This window comes from Pollachius pollachius (genome assembly GCF_949987615.1).
Source record: "Pollachius pollachius genome assembly, chromosome: 17".
Taxonomy (NCBI): Eukaryota; Metazoa; Chordata; class Actinopteri; order Gadiformes; family Gadidae; genus Pollachius; species Pollachius pollachius.
Genome location: NC_136950.1, coordinates 11,765,422 through 11,785,052, shown reverse-complemented (window position 1 = coordinate 11,785,052; position 19,631 = coordinate 11,765,422). Strand labels below are relative to the sequence as shown.

Here is a 19,631-nt window from a genome sequence, read left to right as displayed (position 1 = left end):
TAAATATAACATTTTCTGGCATTTCTGGTATTGACTGCGAAAGTGATAGGCCTTTTATTTAGGAGGAAAAAATTAGTTTAGGACTATAGACTATTTCGAAAACCATCATCTTGGATAGATTTGATTCATACTGCCACCTGGAGGAGAAATTGAAAATAATGTTTTATTTATTTATTCGATAATTAAATTAACTCTAAGCAATAAATACGTGATATTCAATACTGACTTTAACCCCATATAAGGGGAATATTAAAATAACAACATTTAGCTAACTTTGGACAACATGACAGTTAATGGTCCACCAGCACACGTGCCATACCAAACCTTTGCCACTAGGTGGAGCACTAGGTGGACATTTCAAATGTCGTCTAAATGTAGGCATATTTAACATCGTTTATTACAATGCTTATGCTTTTATTACAACCGTTTTTAACATGTCTATACTATTAAAATGTAAAGTATTTCATAAATATAAAGGTTTTCCTAGGTATTTAATGCATAGTTATTCTTTACTACTTAGCAGTTGCAACTCATCTGTTGCAATGCATTAATGACTTTGGTTGTGGCGGTAAGCGAGACTTGTTTATCTTATCAGCATGTAACTAAGATTTGTCTTTATTTTTTTCTTGCCCAGAAGAAATATTTAGGGTCGCTCAAAATATTGTAACGGCAGCTCTTAACCTTTAGAGGGCAACAACGTCCCAAATACCAGATGTTATTAGAAATCTCTAGTGCAAAGTCTACCGATTTTCCATTTTCCTACGTATCACGGTATGTTGTTTGTTTGAGTCATGGAGTTCCCCAAATAAATGTCAGGTTTCCCCTCTGAACTTCTACATTGATCTAATGATAGTCTCGATGGCCTTTGACATACTTAATTTGCGACGGAGACAAAAGTTAGAGGGCTAGGCGTTCCTCACAGCTATGGATATTTTCATTGATTATATTGACTGAACACAATTGTACATTCTTTCAAAATGCGCAATACAATAAATGCAAGAGGATTAGGAATAGGTATATGACAGTACTAATTTAAAACGATATGCATATATATATATATATATATATATATATATATATATATATATATATATATATATATATATATATATATATATATATATATATACACTCATAAATATTTGTATCAGGACATCATTATTTCTCAATTAAATAGCCAGCCTGCATATTATTATTGTCTGTTTTGTTTTCCTATATTGCTGCTATGGAAAAACACGTTTGTTTTGCCCTAAAAAGCCCCCAAAATAGAGAAGTTTGTGAAATGTTGGTGAAAAAAACGTTTCCACCATAAGCCACAGTGGAAATAATTATCAGAGCTCAGTTCTGTCTCCCAGGAGGAATTCATAGTGATCAAACAACTGATTTCAGTTCAAATGCTTTTGGTACATTTTCATGAAAATGGCATTTATCTGTGAATTTCATTGGACACAAACACAATCTTTTATGGCTCATTTATTGAATAGGAATATTTGTAGAATCCAACATTAAACATTCTCTGTGCATTCTATGTAAAAAGCCCCCAAGTAAGTACTAGTTTCATCTAAAAAGATGTACAAAAATGGCAACATTCCAATACATCCAAATTTGCATAGCAAATACTATCTTAGCTTCAAACCATTCCATAGGAATGAACATGATGGGCCATAGACCATAATATGAAAGGGTTAAATAATAAAAGCTACTTAAGCTGAGAGAACTGTTATAAAACATATTTACATATACAGCCATATCATTAAGACACTACAGGGAAACTGTAAAACGACCATATATTATCAACATCTGTTTTGCCGTTGTACTTCGACTTAAAAGTTAATGTAGAACAATTCAATGTCATTGCAATAGTCCAATTCCATGCATTGTCTTTGACAGCCTTCCTCATAGTTCACCATAGTCGTTGGTAGACGCCCTCCCAGGTGTGAAATAGGGAAGTCAGGTTAGCTTGCGCTAATGGTGATTAGCGGATAGCCGTTGCGTTGACTCAGCATTGATCCTCCGTGGCTTAGCTAATAATCTGCGGCAGGGGGCCCCTTTACGATCTTGTAGTACTCGGCCATGGCTCCCAGGTCTCCGTAGAGGGAGCCGTTCCTCCTCATGTGGCCGGAGCCCTCGGAGCACAGAGATGACCCTGTGAGGTGGGGAGGAAATACGTTGAAATAAACAAACAAGGAAAGAGGCGGCGCCATACATAAATAAAGCTGATCGCTAAACACATGGTGGGAGGATGCATTTGACCAAAAACGGGGAGCTTTTAAGGTTAAAATGTCGTTACGCTTCCAGCCAGGAGACACGGAGGCATCAAACACTTTGAATCCACCATCCACCCACCACACTCAACACACACAACTGTCCCCCACCTCCACCCACACTACCCACCACCACCACCACCACCACCACCAACCTCACCGCCACCCCCCACTTCCCCTTGTTAGCTAGTCAGTTAGGGTTTATTTGACAGGGACAGCTGCAAATCATGTGGATTGTGCACAAACCAGCAGAAAGCCTCATAGCAGATAGTTAATTTCCAATGCCCGTCCACAGAGGGGCCTTTCAAATAACATACATAAAAATATACAGCCTATCCATTCATCCATCCCTCTGTTCTGCCATTCATTCATCTGCACATCTATTGTCCCCTCACCCAGGGGGGTGTCGGTGTGCTGGCTGTGCTGCCGGTGCATGAGCTGGTGGGCCTCCTCCATGGCCGAGTCCAGGCTCCAGCAGCGGGGCTGGTCCTCCCTGGGGGGGTGCAGCGCCTCGTGGGTCAGCAGCTCCGGGGCCGAGGCGCGCAGGGTGGGGTTCCTCTCCATTGCACGGCCTAGGAAGGAGCGCATGGCCGGGCTGCAGTCCTCCGCCAGGTCCTCCATGGGCGGAGCCAGCTTGTGGATCTGGGGGGGTGAGGTGGGGTTTGTGGTGTTATAGGAAGGGTCTCGACTCAGGACAGGAGAGGGGAGGGGAGGGCAGTGGTTAAGGTCGAGTTGGAGAAGCTACAGCAATCAGGGCTGGAAAACCTCCAAGCAAAGAAAATAAGTTTTCCCAGAATGCATTGCTTATTATCCTATTTTATTTGATTATATTATTTAATCTCAAAAGGACACTACGGAACCATGCTCGGTCACGTCTGTATGTGGTGCATGTGCATACTGTATCGCGGTTTATCGTTTTTAAAATTAAACAGAACCAGCTTGAGGGGAAACAGACACGTTGGTTTCATGTGGAAGTGAGCTGCTCTTTCAATCGCAATTCAGATAAGAGCGATAAAGCAGAAACATAGAATGTCTTAACATTAATGACCCGTGTCATGGAAATCACAAAGCAGAACGGGAAGTTGTGAGGCTGTGTGACAAGCAATGGCACTGTGTGCTGCAAGCTCACAATCTATCCTGCCAATCTCGGCTGGAAGGGGGAAAAATGCGCTCATGGAAAATGTACCTGGCTGTTATTGTTAGATTGATGAATGAAAAAGGAAAAAAATACAGAAAATACATACAAGAAAAGGGGAAATCTTAAAATAATATTACTATAAAAAGCTGAATGAAGATGTATGGTAAAGGGTACAAGTTAGAGTGACCAAAAGGTCAATACTGGTCAATGGAAATCACAGAAAAATAAATAATAAAGACGGCAAAATTACCTGCCACACTTCCAGCACATAAACAAGTATTTTTGGTTGTTGAAATATTAATTGTTTGGCAGGCTTGCCCTGTAAAAATCCCAATTGGGACTCTTATCCTTAGTTGACAAAACTGTCAATTAACGAATCGGCTGCCACAGGTGTTTGCAGGTGTTGTGTGCAGGCAGCAGCCCGGCGTGTGTACTCACAATGTAAAGGTAGGAGGGGTAGGCCGTGCGGGGGAACCTGGTGGCCCAGGGCGGGCTGCCGGTCTGCATGTGTATGATGGTGGTGCCCAGGCTGTAGATGTCGATCTTGGTGTCGTGACCGCGACACAGCACCACCTCTGGGCTCATGTACATCTGGAAGAGGTGGAGGAGGGGCGGGGGTGGAGTGGGTTATTGAAGTACTTGAAAGAAGTGAAAAGATAATGATCAAAGAAAAAGAAAGATACTCCGACTGATGTGTTTTATTAGGTAGACTAGATTAGGTAGATGATTCTTCAAATTGTTCGTGAGCAAAAGAGGGCCTGAAGATTTGTTTATTCTTTAAAGTGCAAAAGAGCAGTAGTGCTCCAACACTGGAAACCCCAGCCTCTTCTGTCAATATTGGACGTGCAGTCTCTCTCTCTTTCTATCTCTCTCTTTCCCGTTTACCCTGGGGGTTTCCACCAGCCCAGCCAAGGCGTGCGTGAGTGAGTGAGTGAGTGAGTGAGTGAGTGAGTGAGTGAGTGTGTGTGTGTATGTGTGCGTGCGTGCGTGTCACAGTGTGGGTATGCACAGAGTTAGGCTAGTTAGTAAGAAAGGCCCATTTTGAAGTCTCAGGAGGTACACTGGGAGACATGAAAAAGCACCTTGGAAATTCACTATCTAGGACAACTGAAGCAGATATGAAATACCGAATCTCAAATGTATTCTCGTAAATCACAGAAGTCATGACAAAGTAATTCCCTTTCCCGGTGATATAAATCAAAATGTGCCAACTATGTTGCCAACCAAAAGATGTGAACGTTTGAAAGTATGTGTGTGTGCGTATGTGTGTGTGTCTTTGTGTGTGTCTGTGTGTGTGTGTGTCTGTCTGTTTGTTTAGTGTGTGTGTTAGTGTGTTTCTCACCTCGGTTCCTCTCAGGTCTCTGGGAGTGTACGTCTCCTCAGTCATCTGCACCGTCAGGCCAAAGTCCACCAGCACCGCCTTGTCCGACATCAGAACTATGTTGCTCGCTTTAATTAGAAAGGAATAAAAACATTATAGAACAACAAACACATTTGCGTAACAACTTTCCAGGGGCTTCCCGGATTACTGTTAAAACTTCCTTGTTTGGAAAAACTAAACACCCACATGTCCGTTATAGGTAGAAAACAAATGTCTGTTATAGGTTTGAGCTCATGTGTAGTATTTGGAATTTACATTTTCTAAGCGACTTCTTTATAACTAGATACCAAGTTCTGCGATATACCAACGATTCAGCCAACACAGGCAGTGAGACCCCAAAATGCCTTCTCATTCAATACAACAAGCTTGTGACATTCAAGTATGATTTGGAAGAAAATATGTAGTCAGGATTCCTGGCAGCAGTGTTACTTTCATTGCTTCACCGCGGATGCAAAAATAATTGCATCTCTTGACTTTTTAGACAGGAAGGGCCGGGCGCCCACAGACACACCACACCACAGAACAGATCCAAAATGGTCGCTCTCGCACAACATTGCACTTGACTCTTAGTTCCCTCCATTTAACCCTTCCTTGTGGGGGAACCGACCAAGCACAAAGCTGGAATTTCCAGACATCCAACCCGGGTTTAAGGTCATGGATAGCTTAGTGAAGCCTTGAAAGGAATGCTTTGATCCCATGATGGGGATCTTTACACGGACTAGCTGAGATAATTCTGCCACAATATCTCATCACATAATTATCATCCCGTGTGCCAAGAATCTGTGCGGCAGTCACTAGTCGTGACCTAGATACTTGTGAACCCTCAGGTTCCTCCCCCGCAAGGGTCTATTGCCCATACTTACACCAGGAATAGTGTCACGCCTCACAGTTACTAATCTTTTTGTTCTTCGCTGCCTTTTTTTGTCTGTTTGCCTGTGGTTAGGTTGTCGACTGATTCATCTGCTACCCTAGCCCAAGAAGCTTCAAACTTCAAAACATGGCGCCAGCCAATTTCTTGAAATGTGTAAGCAACAGACGTCCCAGAACAGGAATCACTATATAAGGGCATTCAAGGGAAACCACCCGCCATGTGTTTTTGCTCATTATTTTTAGGGTGGTGGCGGCTTACGTTTGATGTCGTGGTGGATGACTTTGTTGGCGTGGAGGTACTCCAGCCCCCGGAGGGCCTGCCTGGTCACCCAGATGATCTCAAACTCCCTCATGGGCCCGCAGCTGTCCACCTTCTCCAGCACCGAGCCACCCTCGCCCGCCTCCATGAAGAGGTGGAGCTTCTGGTCCCAGAGCAAGGCGCCGTACAGCTCCGCTATGTTCTCGTGGCGGAACTTGGCCTGGATTTCCACATCGGCCGCTCTGAAGTTCTCCAGCGGAATCTATGGCCCGGGGAGGGGGATGGAGGGAAGGAACGTTGGTGATGGTGAGGTGTGAACGTGGAATCCATTTTGACTCCCCCACACACACATATTATTTGTTCTCAGATGTGCATACAGTTGTCACGTCTCTAATTGTGGTGTGAAGAGAGCTGGAGACGAGACTGAATAACTAAGCGAAAGGACAGTTCAATCGCAACTTCAATGCATGCATATTGGTAATATGATATGCAACAAGTGAGACAAACCTACATGACGAAAGGAAATCACGGTTTAACCTTCCCTTTTACACAAAAGGATCATCAGTTCAAAGACTTTCTGCAAAAGTCTTTGAACTGGGACAAGGATTAAAATAATGTTTTTTTTAAACAGCCCCTAAATTGGCCGAATATATGTTGTGTATTAGTCATGAGTTATTACCGGGAACACTAGAGCTTGGCGCTGCCAGCTACGTCAAGAGAAGCTGCGTTATACTGAGTCTTACATTCTCTCTGTGCTCTCATTTCCTGACTGCTTGAAATGTTTTCGCAAGTGACACTCAAACCTTCCCCCTCTCTAACATTACGATAAAAATCTCTCTCTGGCACCACTTTCATCAGCCAGTGTATTGGTTAAGTGTGTGGCATGTAACAATGGCATTATACACAAGCCTGTTTGATTAGCATTCGGTGACCAGTTCCACTGAAACTGAATTCCGATCATTGCTTGGCAGGACCCACCAGTTTGCATGCCATTCTTTTTCGGGTCTTCGTGTCCTGTGCCAGATGGACTTTCCCAAAGGAGCCATTGGGCACAAGGCCAGTCCGGGGATTCTTGTAAGTCAACTTCCAAGGAAACAGGACAAACTCTCTATTGATCTGATAACGGCCATTTTTAACAGCCATCTCTTTCTGTAAACATGCAAACACAAAACAAAAATAAAAAAAAACACTACATGTAAAAGACAAATTACCAAGAAAAATCTGACAATGAATTGGAGGAGAAACAAGCAATAATATAAGGACAATTAGGACCTGTTTTAACAATGGCATTCGGGCTCTCACCTTGTTGAGCACGACTCCCATCTCCTCCGGCAGGTGCTGCCGTTCGGCCAGGGCCATATCCGAGACGAGGTTGATGAAGTCCAGCAGATCCGTCGCTTTCCCGTACTTGACTCCGCCGGCGCCTCCATCCACACCTTCCCCGTTCTCCTCCTCCGCCACTCCCCCCTCGCCGCGGGCCCCCGGCTCGCTCCCTGACTCCCCTGCCTCCTCGCTGTCATCCATCTCCTCGTTATCTCCTTCTTGGAATCCCAAGCCTTCCTTGCTTGCCTCCTCGGCCACTCCAACCTTGCTCTCGATCTGATAGAGACTCTCCACCGCATCGATGATGTCTTCAATGTTCATGTGATTGAGTAGAAGTTCTATTCCGTCATCGTATTTGTAGTCCATCTTCTTGACCTCCTTGACCTGTGTCGGTACATTGGAGGTTGGTTTGTTATGTGATTAACATGTGATTGTTGTTCTGGACTGAGACAACCTCACTAGAGCGGGGCAGAAATGCATACTGACACCAAAGCCTGTCAGTGGAGGATTATACAGAAGGGGAAGAGAGTCATCGTGAGCAAAACAGAGGGGGGGGGGGGAGCGAGTGAGAGAGAGAGGATGAGCGAGCGAGCGAGCAAGCGAGAGAGAGAGAGAGATGTGGGTGGTTATTCTTTCCAAACAAGGAAGTTTTAACAGTATTCCGGGAAGCCCCTGGAAAGTTGTTACACAAATGACCAATGAAACAAAAATCATGCTGACTTTGACGACCTGCATGCTTAATTTTTTTTGACCAATTGTGCAGAAATATTGCAACATCCAGGCACCACAGATAAACAGAAAGAGAGAAAGACAGACAGATAAACAAGCAAACAGATGGTGGGACATATGTTCAGACGAATATTCCGTCATACCTGTGTCGATGTCACTGTGCTCCTCTCATGCATAGACACTCTCTGTGTTACAACAAGTCATAGCGCTTTGCCCTTACACCCTGTAGGACAGTGCTCCGACTGTGGAAACATATAGGCAGGACTGACGCAGAGGAAGTAAACAGGGGAGGTTCTGTTCTGTGAAGCGTAGGTGTGTAATTCTACTAGCCACAGATCCCATTCGCCATGTAACCTACGTCCACGGCTTTACGTAACGTTACGTTTCACTTTTACTTTCCACTTGGCTTTCATATCTGATAAAAAACCAAACCAAACTTAAATCGAAAATGAGTTTTGGCTTTCTGGATTAAACTGTTCGTTTGCTCGGGTATGATACTAGTATATAACAATAAATGCATTAAGACCCAATTACCATCGCATGTTGTCACAATTGACGGTGTCACAACTTATGATGTATTCATATTAATATAACTCGTATTTTCTATTTTGGCTTCACGTACTGGCCGTAGAATACTCGTACGCGCATGCGCATTTCATTATTTTAAACAAGAATGGCGTCCTCCTTCAGGGTGTGCAGATTGCCTATGAGGGGAACGGGCAGCCTTTTAAAGCGTATTCAAAATATTGATACGTGTTTACAGAGAAGAATTGTGACCAACGCGGTTGCACCGCCTAATGTGTTGAAGAAGGAAGACAACGGTTGGTGATTAAGCTATATTCGTCAGCATCAAGATCCTTGCCAGGCTACATGCTAGCAAGCCTATTCATTTCACTGACAGGCTAAAGTCAGAGATCCATGTTCGCTGAATACCCACTGTGTGACACTATGTAACCATCACAATAAATAAACACAACAGTTTGGCGATATTTAAATATAACCTTACGTCTACAAATCAGTTCAGTTGCTTGATTTGAAATTACGTCACATTAGACTAGCTGTTACTCATGGTGTACAACCTAACTTATTTTGATCAGCTGTCAAGGTTAAATGTATTATTTATAACTCAATATCAAGTCGAAGAGTTGAGATGGGGCAACTATTTCCAGACCAATGCACGGACTCGGCGGCACTGAGTTACGTTTTATTGTGTCCAGGTGAACAGGAAGGATGGAAGGGATTTGATGCTGTTCAGCTAGAGAGACAAGAACAGGCTGAAAGATCTGTCCTCATCAGCTGTCATTCCAAGACAAATGAGAAAAAGTTTCTCAATTATTTATCAATACACGGGGACATCAAGAGCAGTTTCTTTTATGAAAGCTATGTAAGTAATAAAGTTAATTCAATATACAATGTTTTGTCTTATATCATTTCCATTACAATGACGGAACTGCACTCCACAATCTGCATTATCCCAGTTAAAAAGCATACATTGATCAATTAAAAACACTGTTTTGAATCTGCAGGGCACATATGCAGTGGTGGAGTTTGCCAATCAGGAAAGCATCGCCTCTTTACATGAAGCGGTTAACCTCCCTGTGGTCAGTAATGAATCAGTGGTGCCTTTCAAGTCCAGACTGTTGTCACTGAGGAGCTTAGGGGCTGCAGTTGTGCCAAACAGTCAGACTGGCCCAAAGTGCAAACCACAGGCCACCATACCTCTCACCGAGCTCATCCAGAGACTGTCCAAAGAAGAGAGTGTAAGTTTCACCAAAGATGCGATTCTAATGCTTCACATGTTGCAAATAGTTTTATTACAAGGCAACAGTAGTAGATGGTCTCTAGTCTTACCGTCTAGTTTTGCCTTTAATATGTCCTAGTACTTGTCAGTAGTGGCTTTACTGTTTATATATTGTTTATATATTGTCTAACCCTAACCCTATATATATATATGCTTAAAATACTTAATGATTGTGTAAGTAAATGTTGTTGTCCATTATTATTTCCTTCTCAGATAGACCACCAGGTAACGTCTCTCATGAAAGCCTACCAGGTCACGGAGGAGAACACACGCCTGCGCTTCCTGGTCTGCTCCCTGCTGAAGGACATTGCCGTTGCCTATTTCCCAGAATGCAACGTCAGGCCCTTTGGTTCATCTGTGAACGGTTTTGGGAAGCTTGGCTGTGACCTGGACATGTTCTTGGACCTGGACGGTATCAGTGGGAGGAACGTTCCAATGGTACTACTCCCAAAAATCTAATTCTATTATATTCTGACCGTTGTTGATAGGCCTGTCATTGAACTAGCTAGCCTCTTTAGTGGGAACAACTAATGCTATGTGGTAAAGCGTCGCTGCTTTGGATAGAGGAGAAACTCTGTTTCTAACCCTGCTTTTCAAAGTGAGTACTGTGGGGCAGTACTGAAGTTTCTAGAGCTGAGTTTGTGTTTCGCCTTGTGCTTGCTAACTGTCCCATCTTTGGGAGATGTGTACAATGAGATATTTTGCATTCATCCTATTTTTCATGTCTTCACACCTTTCCAACTATATTATGTTTTTCCGTAGAAACTGCAAATTTTTTGTGGAAAAAAAGTGAGAAAGAATGAAAACAAGGATGGATGTGTGGCTCAAGAGGCAGAGCGAATGATAGGCAAGCACTTTAAGTGGCCACTGGTTAGGAAAGCGCTCTATAAATGCAGCCCATTTACCATTCTCATTTGCTATACCAGCACATTTTGATGATACTGTTGCCACAGACACTCGATCACCTTGACATTCCATTGCCCATCATTAACCCAAGTTGAGACAATAATGACTGCAGAAAAACTTGAGCTATACCTTTTTAGTACACAAAATGGTGGACAGGAGAGGAGTTGTATTACTTGTATTACATCATTTTGAAGATATATTTACTGAAAGAAAGAGGCGTTGGTCACCTGGATTGGAAACGGGAATAACGGTCATGGGGTGTCTTTGTAGACCCTTGCTCGTAATCAACGAAATTCTTTGAACCCAATCGACGTACTTCAACCCGTGATGCTGAGCCACAGGAGACCTTAGGTTGAACCGGTTGAAATCTGGGTCAAATAACGCGTCTTGACTCAACACCATGTATAGTAGTGCTTTGGTGGGAAAGAGTTGTTAGCTTTAGTTTATTGAGAACTGTGATTTGGAGTTATTTGTTGACGTCTACCAAATTGCATGTGTATTTTGGCATGTGCATGTGTAAACTTTGAAGTTTATATTTGGTGACGGTTATCGAATCACTAAGCAGCAATGTTGATTAGGATTTGAATCTTGTCAGTCGTTAGTTATGCTCATCAATTTCCATTGAAGTAATTACATAAAACTGTCTGTGGGCTGGGGGGGGGGGCTGTTTATATGCTGCAAGAAGAAATCCATTTGTAATCCTTCATTTAGACCCATTCTTGCACCCCAGAACAGAACCTAAAGCTATGTATTCTCTTTGCTCAGCCAAAGGCAGGCCTGGTGCTGGAATACCAGATGAAGAGGTCTAACTCCGAGCGGGCCGTCACCCAGAGCATTCTCTCCGTGGTCGGGGAGTGCGTGGACCGCTTCGGGCCCGGCTGCGTGGGGGTGCAGAAGATCCTGAACGCCCGGTGCCCCCTGGTCCGCTTTTCCCACCAGCCCTCCAACTTTCAGTGTGACCTCACAGCCAACAACAGGTATGCCGTTAAAACCTGCACATTGACACGTGCACGCTACGAACCCCGCCACGTGTTCTGACGAACGGAACGTTCACCTTGTTGGGACATGCCAAGCATTATCAGAGTTTGTGCTGACAAAACAAAGATTGAGAGAAGGGACTATTGTGGAAACAGTCATGGATTTGATATGGCGGGTTAGGCTAAGTTACAATAAAGTAGGGGGGGCATTTAGTCTGAAGGTGTCAGGAAGCGAACAGGCAGTGTATGTAGATGCCATAAAAATATTCTTCACAATATATTTTAGGTTACTTGTATTTTTTTTTTTAGTGACTTTCTTTGAAATGAGGGATGACTATTTTTATTGGGCCAACATACAAATAAATGATGAAATGAATACGTTTGGTGATAAGGTTGGAGTAGCCTTCTTGCCAGATTCTTGTTATACCAGTGTTCTACTGAACTACACTTACCCTGGCCCAATTCTGACAAAGAAAGTGTGTGAGGTCCTAATAACTGCTTTACATAAATGTGTTGGATATTACTGAAGCACTGAAATCTGACTATAGCAAGACTGACTGAACTACAATTTGAAAAATCCCTGCATGTTTTATCCCTGTAATATAAAGGAAACCGAACAATAAAGACGACGATATGACTAGTGGTGATACAAATGTTAATTCACGTGACACCTTTTAATTAGGTTATGGAAGGAAACTATCTCTGGCTGCAAGGGTCATTTATAAAAATACTTAAGGTAGGTAGGTAAACGCGATGTTATAACATTTTATTTATTATTGTCGTGATTACTTTCCATGACACAACGTTTGCATGCAACAGCCACATTAAGGTAATTTCTCAAAGAGCAGTGTGAGCTGGCACCGAAATGTGCAAGTTTTGTGTTGACCTGCTACCACAGTAGTGGTGCAATTACCCTGAAACAGAGACCGCAGTGGGCAGGAAGTGCTTTGCAAGCTTTCGCTCAGCGAGACTCAGCAGGGGAGGAGGAGACAGGACACCGGGTTTTGTTTGCGTTTCACTTCCCTTATCCGGCCCGTCATAAAAGTGTGTTCCCTGCGCGCCTGTCCGTGCGCGGCCACGAGAGCACGTAGTCACGTACACCTGCTAACGTTTAGAAAAAGACTCGGGGAGGAAGTGGCTAAGCCACCCACTGTTGTTGTTTTTTTTCTCCTCAAAGCGAAGCATATCAGTTGCAGAAGCAGGGGAATGAGGCTTATTCTGACCTCCAGGTCAGATCGATTGAGCGACGGCTGATAGTCCCCCGCTGTTAGTTTCCACCAGAGCCACGTAGGGCCTCGCTCTGCTGCTGAATGGTGTTCCCTCTCTCTTTATCTTGTTTGTCATAGTTTCACTGACCTTTGGGCCATGTCATGGCATTTATATTCTAGTTCCTCCTCTCAGCATCAGGCCAAACAGACATTTAAGGCGCAGGGAATGTTTGTTTTCTTTTTATCTACACAAATAATTAGTAGGAAATCGATTTTCTGTTTAAATACACAAAGAGGTAAATTCCCTGTGTTGTTAAGCAGAGGAGTGGATGAGAAAGGGGAGGGGAAAAGCTAATGAAAAGCTGTTCTTCAATAAATTATATGTTACAGTATCTTTTCAGCAAGGGCCACATTATTTTTTTACTGGGAGTAAAGGCTTTTTTCAGAGAGTTTGCTTACAAACTGGGCATCTTTTAAATGTGTTCAGAAAACGGGGCCGAACAGCATGTTGCCAATCTGAGCCTCTGGTCGGTTGGCCCAGGGAAAAACATGCCAAACACTGACGTATACCTGCTGTGCCACGGGAGACATTCCCTACCACGGTTCACCACATGACGCTTGGCTGCATCTTTACAAACCAGTTAAACCATTTTCACTCTCCCGACTCAGTACTCAGTTCACTGCATGGTGCATGCCACGCCATGTACCGAAACAAGCACTTCATTCAAATCCCAAAGGGCTCTTCTGGCCCAAATGTGGTCAAACACCCTAAACGCCGAACCCTTTAAAAAGGGCAGTGAAACCCTAGCGTACGGACCCTCAGAACACAGACATCACATCCAGCTCCCACCTCCAGCACACCAGCACGCCCAGCAAACCTGTTTGACGTCCTACTAAAACACCCGCGTGTCGTTCCGTCTTGCTCCCACAGGGTGGCGATGAAGACCTCTGAGCTGCTGTACCTGTACGGCTGCCTGGACGGGCGGGTGCGCGGCCTGGTGTTTGCCGTGCGCTGCTGGGCCCGGGTGCACAGCGTCACCAGCAGCATCCCCGGCGCCTGGATCAGCAACTTCTCCCTCACCGTCATGGTGCTGTTCTACCTGCAGCGCAGAGCCACGCCCCTCATCCCCACCCTGGACCACCTCCGCAGCCTGGCAGGTAGGGACGCTAGCCGCCGCCGCCGCCGCCGCTACCGCGGCGAACGGCTTTGAACGGTTTTGGATGTTGTTGTTTTTTATCTGGTATTGATAGTAATAATACATTTTATTTATAGTGCCCTTTTCATCCGAAGATCTCTAAGGGCTACGGGTAAAAAAACAACAAAGAGAAACAAAAACGGTCGCATTTTGGGGAGAGGAAATAAAAACAAGATAAGTAGTTTTGTTAAAAACAAATAGGTTTAAAGAAAGAAAAAGAAAGTTTTGCTTAAAAGAAATGACTTAATGGAATATATTTCATGAAATAATGCTAATTAATTCATTTGGTTTTTATATGAATGTAGGGAATCTGTCCAAAAAGGTCTTCATTCCCATTTTTATATCTTAAAAGAACGGACAATGAAGCCAACCGATTAACAAGTAGTTAAGTTTGCATCTTGTCTGTCCCCATCATATTTAGATTGTTAAAAAAAACACTGCAATAACTGTTTTAATGTCACATCGCCCGGCACCACTCATAAGACTCGTATGTTAAAGTCAGACCTATCCTCAAGCAATTTCAATTTTAAGTGTCATTGGGACATGCAAGCACATAATAAATTCGGGCTTAATGCCCAAAGAGATGTTTCATTACTGGGGAAACTCTCGCAAAATATATAATGCCTGCTCATTGTTATGTATATATTTATGACTCTTGTCTAAAATTGGCTCCACACTCATAATTCTCCCAAATGGCAACCTTTAAATCTTTAGCTGAGGTTAGGGCTACGGCAGCGCTCGGATACTTCATTTACTGTGTGCCCTGGAGTGACTGTTCATTGGAATGGTTGCAACAGCAATAAACGGCCAATGACCAGCGAGATGGGATGTTGAATGGGCAAGGTCATGTGCGGGGTCCATTCATAATTCCTCAAGGGAGTTTGGGCCTTGAAGCCCCTCGTTGCCGTGCCTGCTATTTATGTTTTAAAAGGAAAAAAAGGAGAAAACACATTGTAATTAACAGGGTTTGCGTTGCGGTAATTGTTTCTTGGGACAGGTGCCTCTGTTGAGTCGGCACTGCCTTTATTAGGTTCCCCGCACTCTGAAGCTCCCTCGCTTGCTCTCGCTCTCCCTCTCTCGCTCTCTCTCTCACTCTCACCCACTGTGTCACCTTGGCCACCTGATAATTGCCTTTCCAAAAGCAATTCATCCTATCTCCTGCAGCCCCACACACACGCACCCCATCCCCCCCCCCCCCCCCCCCCCCCCCCCCCCCCCCCCATCTCCTCCTCACCCCCCCATCCCCAGCCTCGGAGCAGACCCCAGCACACCCGGCACTTACGACACAATAAAAAGCCCCCCCGCGCAGAGGGACCACTCATAAAGGCACGTGCACAAAGGCCCACCTCATGACCAAGCACTTTTTTTTTGGTTAAACAATCCCGTGTTAACCCACCATGTCGGGGGGGGGGGGGGGGTGCAAAGAGACGGGACGCAATGCAGGGCTTTGATGTACAACCCCAGACGGCGCCCCCAATAAATGACAAAAACCAGTCATCTTTTTTCTCCTCATCACTTTCATTTTTTTCTCATGTCTTACTCCCTCTCTCCCTCCCTCCCTCCCCGGTCCCCATGTTCCCTCCACGGTTGAGTTGACACCATCTGTCTGCATCTTGTTTATGGGGAACGCAGCCGCCGTGTAACAGGCAGTCATTTACCTTCCCATTCCTCCCCCCCCCCCACCGGTCTCATTGTTCCCCACAAGGCCCTGCGGACAAGAGCGTGATTGAGGGCAACGACTGCACGTTTGTCAGCGACCTCAGCAAGATCCAGCCCCAGGACAACACAGAGACGCTGGGTGAGACGCTGTTGGCACAGCGGTGCTTTCCCTGCCACATCCAGGTTCACTTTTTGTGTGTCGTGCACAATAACACACTTTTTTCTTCGTCTTTTTTTTTCCAGAGCAACTTTTGTGTGGGTTCTTTCACTTCTACAGCACGTTTCCGTTTGCCAGGAAGTCCATCAATATCCGAAAGGTAAGATCTTTTTGAAGATTGTCATTCAAGGGGACTTATTGATGTGGTTCGGGTGTCGTGCACACATGGCTGGCTGTCTTATCCGATAGAGGAGTTTCAAGCCGGGCTGGGGGGGGGGGGGGGGGGGATAACGGGCAAGAGGCCAACGGGCAAGAGGCCGTTTCTGCATCAGCTCCGGTAGCCTTGTGTCTACGGAGGTCTCAGTGGCTACAGCACAAGTTGTCACTCCAAGACTGTGAGAATTCCCATCCGGAGAGTCGATTGGGTTTCCCTACCTTCCCCCCCCCCCATCCCCCGCCATTGGCCGGGTCTCCAGCCAAGCAGATCTGCAGTTGATAACAGCAGTGTTGTGGTGAATGACGTCTACCCAGCCGGACCACAGCGTTTGGCCTGTCACGGCTGATGGATCCTGGCAGGCCCTGGCGCCCCAGTGTCCCACCATCACTCCTGGAAGGTCTTTGCTTGGATGACGATGACAAACTGACGGAGTCGAAGGGAGGCTACTTGTTGATCGAGAACCTTCCATGGATTGGATTTGCATTGTATTTTCACACACACGCTTGTATACAGAGCGAGAGATGGAGAGAGAGGGCGAGGGATGGAGGGGGCATGAGGGAGAGAGGGAGAGGGAGGTAGAGAGAGAGAATTTGAGAGAGAGAGAATGCGAGAGAGAGAGAGGGAGCATAAGCATGAGGGAGAGAGGGAGCGTGAGTGAGTGAGTGAGAGCAAGAGAGAGAGAGAATGTATGAAACTGTATAACCAGTCCAGGGTTGAAGAGGAAGCCTGCAGGTCAGGTGGACTCTGGCCGTGACCCTAGGCTCCCAGCGGTGAAGAAAAGGGCCATAAATCTGCTAAACGGTGCTACAATTCTCCTGTCTGCCTCTGAGCGATGGCTTTATGATGCAGTCTTATAACACCCAGTGCAGCGACATCCTCTCCCCTTGTAATCCATCCATCTCATTTCATGCCTGGGTTTAAGCAGGCTTTAGGTATTACAGGTATCCCATCCCAAGGAGCCCGTAGTTTCAATTCAACATTCGGATTTGTAGCAATAATGCTGTTAATATCTTCAAATGTGTTTTTAATCCAATATCAAATGGTATTCATGCTTTTATGTCATTTTTATTCTTGTATTCCCTGTGTCAACCTTTACTGAATTATTATTTTTCTGAGACGCAAGCGTTTTTATATTTTATCTTGAGAGGAATGTTACATAAGACATGAGTTACTGCCTCTGATTGCTGTGCTGACCTGCAGGCTTGCTCCTCCTAAGTGTGTGTGTGTGTGAGAGAGCGCTTGTGTGTGTGTGTGCGCGGGTGCCTGTGTGAAACAACGCTTTTGTGTGTGTGTTAGAGAGCGCTTATGTGTCTTGAGAGAGTGCTCATGTGTGAGAGAGTGCTTGTGTGTGTGTGTGTGTGAGAGAGCGCCTGTTTTCTGTGAGTGTGTGAGAGGGAGCGCCTGCGCCCGCTTGTGTATGTATGCGTGTGAGTGTGCACAAAAACTCTTTCCCATCTGTTAGCCTGGGGTGTAATGTACTTTACTGGCATAGGTGCCCCAGATCTCACTGCAAAAGTCCTGACGGCATGACCAATCAGAAGGATGGACAGGGGTAGCACGTGGTGACCATGCATAAAGGAGACATTCGGAGGGTCTGCAGACATTGATCATGCAGAATATTTCCCTGTGATCAAGATCTGATGCATGCCTCAGCCATCAGCTGTGTCCAGCATGTCAGATTTGAAAGAAATCCATCTGGGCCGTTTGAAACGTCTGTGAACGGGGAATATGTAATTCATGTCAATACTTAAAATGCCTTGGAAATGAAAAATGTGGAATTAATGTAAATGTTTTACCGCCTCAAACCACTGCTCTAGACGCTCTACTGAACGTATACTGTTGAGGTCAAACTAGGGTCTGATTGATTTCTTCTTTGCACTTTCTGTTCAGACGTCCCCGCCACGTCCCTTTCACGCGCGTTTGCCTCCGTGCGTGTTGCTAACGGTTACCCCCCTCCCCCCCCTCCTTGTCTCCAGGGCAAGGAGCAGACCAAACCTGAGGTGGTGCCCCTGCACATCCAGAACCCCTTCGAGGTGTCGCTCAACGTCAGCAAGAACGTTAACAACGCCCAGCTGGAGCGCTTTGTGGCGCTGTGCCAGGAGGGCGCCTGGCAGCTGGAGCAGAGCGGCACGCTGACGCGAGGCACCGGCCACGCCCCTTCGCCGTGGGGGCTGGCGGCGCTCCTCGTCCCCGCCGCCGGGACCCCGGGGATCAAAGGTCGCAAGAAGAGGAAGCGGGAGCCGGCCAGCGAGAGGATCAAGAGCCTGTTGGAGTCGCTGAAGAACAAGATGTAGAGGCCGGCGTGCGTGGGAGGACTTCTTCCAGAGACCTTTCCTGTCCCCGTGCTTCGAGGAGGAGGTGGGGAGAGGCTGTTGTCCCTCGATACGTGATCATTCAACACCACTGACACTGGGATGTATGGTTTTGAATGGGCTGCAGTTTCACATGTGAACACCAGAGGGGGTGGCAGTGCCCTGTTTGGGCATGCATGCATAGTTCCAGGCATGGGGAGGGATGTTTCACACATAACCGAAGCCCCCCTCTGTTTAAGCCTCACTCCGGACCGAGGAAACTATTTGCTTATTATAGAGCAAAGAATACGCCTCTTGTTGTGTTTATCTTGTTTGTCTGTAACTTTGTGTACAGAGATATTATGGCAGCCACCCAATCTGGATCTTTTGCACAAATACAATCATGATTGTGTGTATTTGTTGTCACGTAGTGGTTTTATCGTGGTGGATCCCATTTCAAACTCCCTCTTGCCCGAGCATCTCAAAAAAAAAAAGGTTTGTTAGAAAGATTTATTTTGTTGTTCGATTACACAACATTGGCGTGAGGGGAAAGCAACACGTCGGTTTAGTCTCGGGCTACATCTGGATTACGGTTTGCAGCCGTCTACCATGACGTAGCACGGCTGGCACGCATTACTCAAGTGTTGTATGGGAGTTCAGAGCCCGTTTAGCCGGTCACTCAATCCCAAGGAACACAGTGAGCCACTAGGGCTGTGGCGGAGTGGAGTGCAGTCTGCAGAAAGCGCTGACCTCCCTCCTTCAGAACGCTACTGGTTAAGCCGACGTTGTCGAGTAAGTGGAAAATAAAAAATAGAAAAATACTTGTTCTATTTCGGTCCCCTGTCTGGCTCCGAGACGGCGACACGTCAGTGAGCCGGGACACGACGCCTCTGCCCGCGGCCCAAGGAATGCATCGGCCATCAGCCATCAGTTTGATAGACCGGGCCGGTTAGCCTGGGAGTTCTCAGTCCAGTTGCACTATCTGTGAGTGACTGACAGTATGTGGGTCGATGTATCCACAAACTGGCCTAATGGTCCTTTATCACAGAGCTATAATGGTATGGGTGAAAACAGGTGTCGCTGTTTAAGGTAATTATGGCTCTCCAGACGTGCCAGGGTCCATAAATTGTGTCATGAGATACACCGGTGATCACCCCCTACTGTTACACCTCTGTCACAAACGCCTGTGTTTTGTGTGTGTGTGTGTGTGTGTGTGTGTGTGTGTGTGTGTGTGTGTGTGTGTGTGTGTGTGTGT

At 45.6% G+C, this 19,631-nt stretch overlaps 2 protein-coding genes across 2 annotated transcripts; one reads left to right on the top strand and one right to left on the bottom strand.

Moving 5' to 3' along the window:
* Positions 1 to 1,476: 1,476 nt before the first annotated feature.
* On the bottom strand, positions 1,477 to 8,244 carry map3k8 (mitogen-activated protein kinase kinase kinase 8). Its single transcript, XM_079755031.1, has 8 exons — positions 8,108 to 8,244; positions 7,215 to 7,619; positions 6,891 to 7,061; positions 5,913 to 6,174; positions 4,745 to 4,851; positions 3,841 to 3,993; positions 2,660 to 2,906; positions 1,477 to 2,146 (listed from the first exon to the last, which is right to left on the bottom strand). The coding sequence occupies exons 1-8, from the start codon at positions 8,138 to 8,140 to the stop codon at positions 2,025 to 2,027; spliced, it is 1,500 nt and encodes a 499-aa protein (XP_079611157.1). The 5' UTR covers positions 8,141 to 8,244; the 3' UTR covers positions 1,477 to 2,024.
* Positions 8,245 to 8,637: 393 nt separating this feature from the next.
* Positions 8,638 to 19,377, top strand: mtpap (mitochondrial poly(A) polymerase; the record flags this gene model as incomplete). The annotated part of the gene is made up of 9 exons (XM_079754386.1): positions 8,638 to 8,785; positions 9,182 to 9,348; positions 9,491 to 9,724; positions 9,979 to 10,203; positions 11,437 to 11,648; positions 13,788 to 14,014; positions 15,758 to 15,850; positions 15,955 to 16,028; positions 18,062 to 19,377. The coding sequence occupies 9 exons, from the start codon at positions 8,638 to 8,640 to the stop codon at positions 18,377 to 18,379; spliced, it is 1,698 nt and encodes a 565-aa protein (XP_079610512.1). The 3' UTR covers positions 18,380 to 19,377.
* Between the last annotated feature and the right edge of the window lie 254 nt (positions 19,378 to 19,631).

What these genes read in the sequence shown, in the direction of transcription:
- map3k8 (XM_079755031.1), bottom strand. Translation starts at nt 8,140, where the DNA reads ATGCATGAGAGGAGCACAGTGACATCGACACAG. An exon ending in CATCCACCACGACATCAAAC is followed by an intron (nt 4,852 to 5,912) that starts GTAAGCCGCCAC and finishes TTCTAATTAAAG; the next exon opens with CGAGCAACATAGTTCTGATG. An exon ending in GCACACCGACACCCCCCTGG is followed by an intron (nt 2,147 to 2,659) that starts GTGAGGGGACAA and finishes CCCACCTCACAG; the next exon opens with GGTCATCTCTGTGCTCCGAG.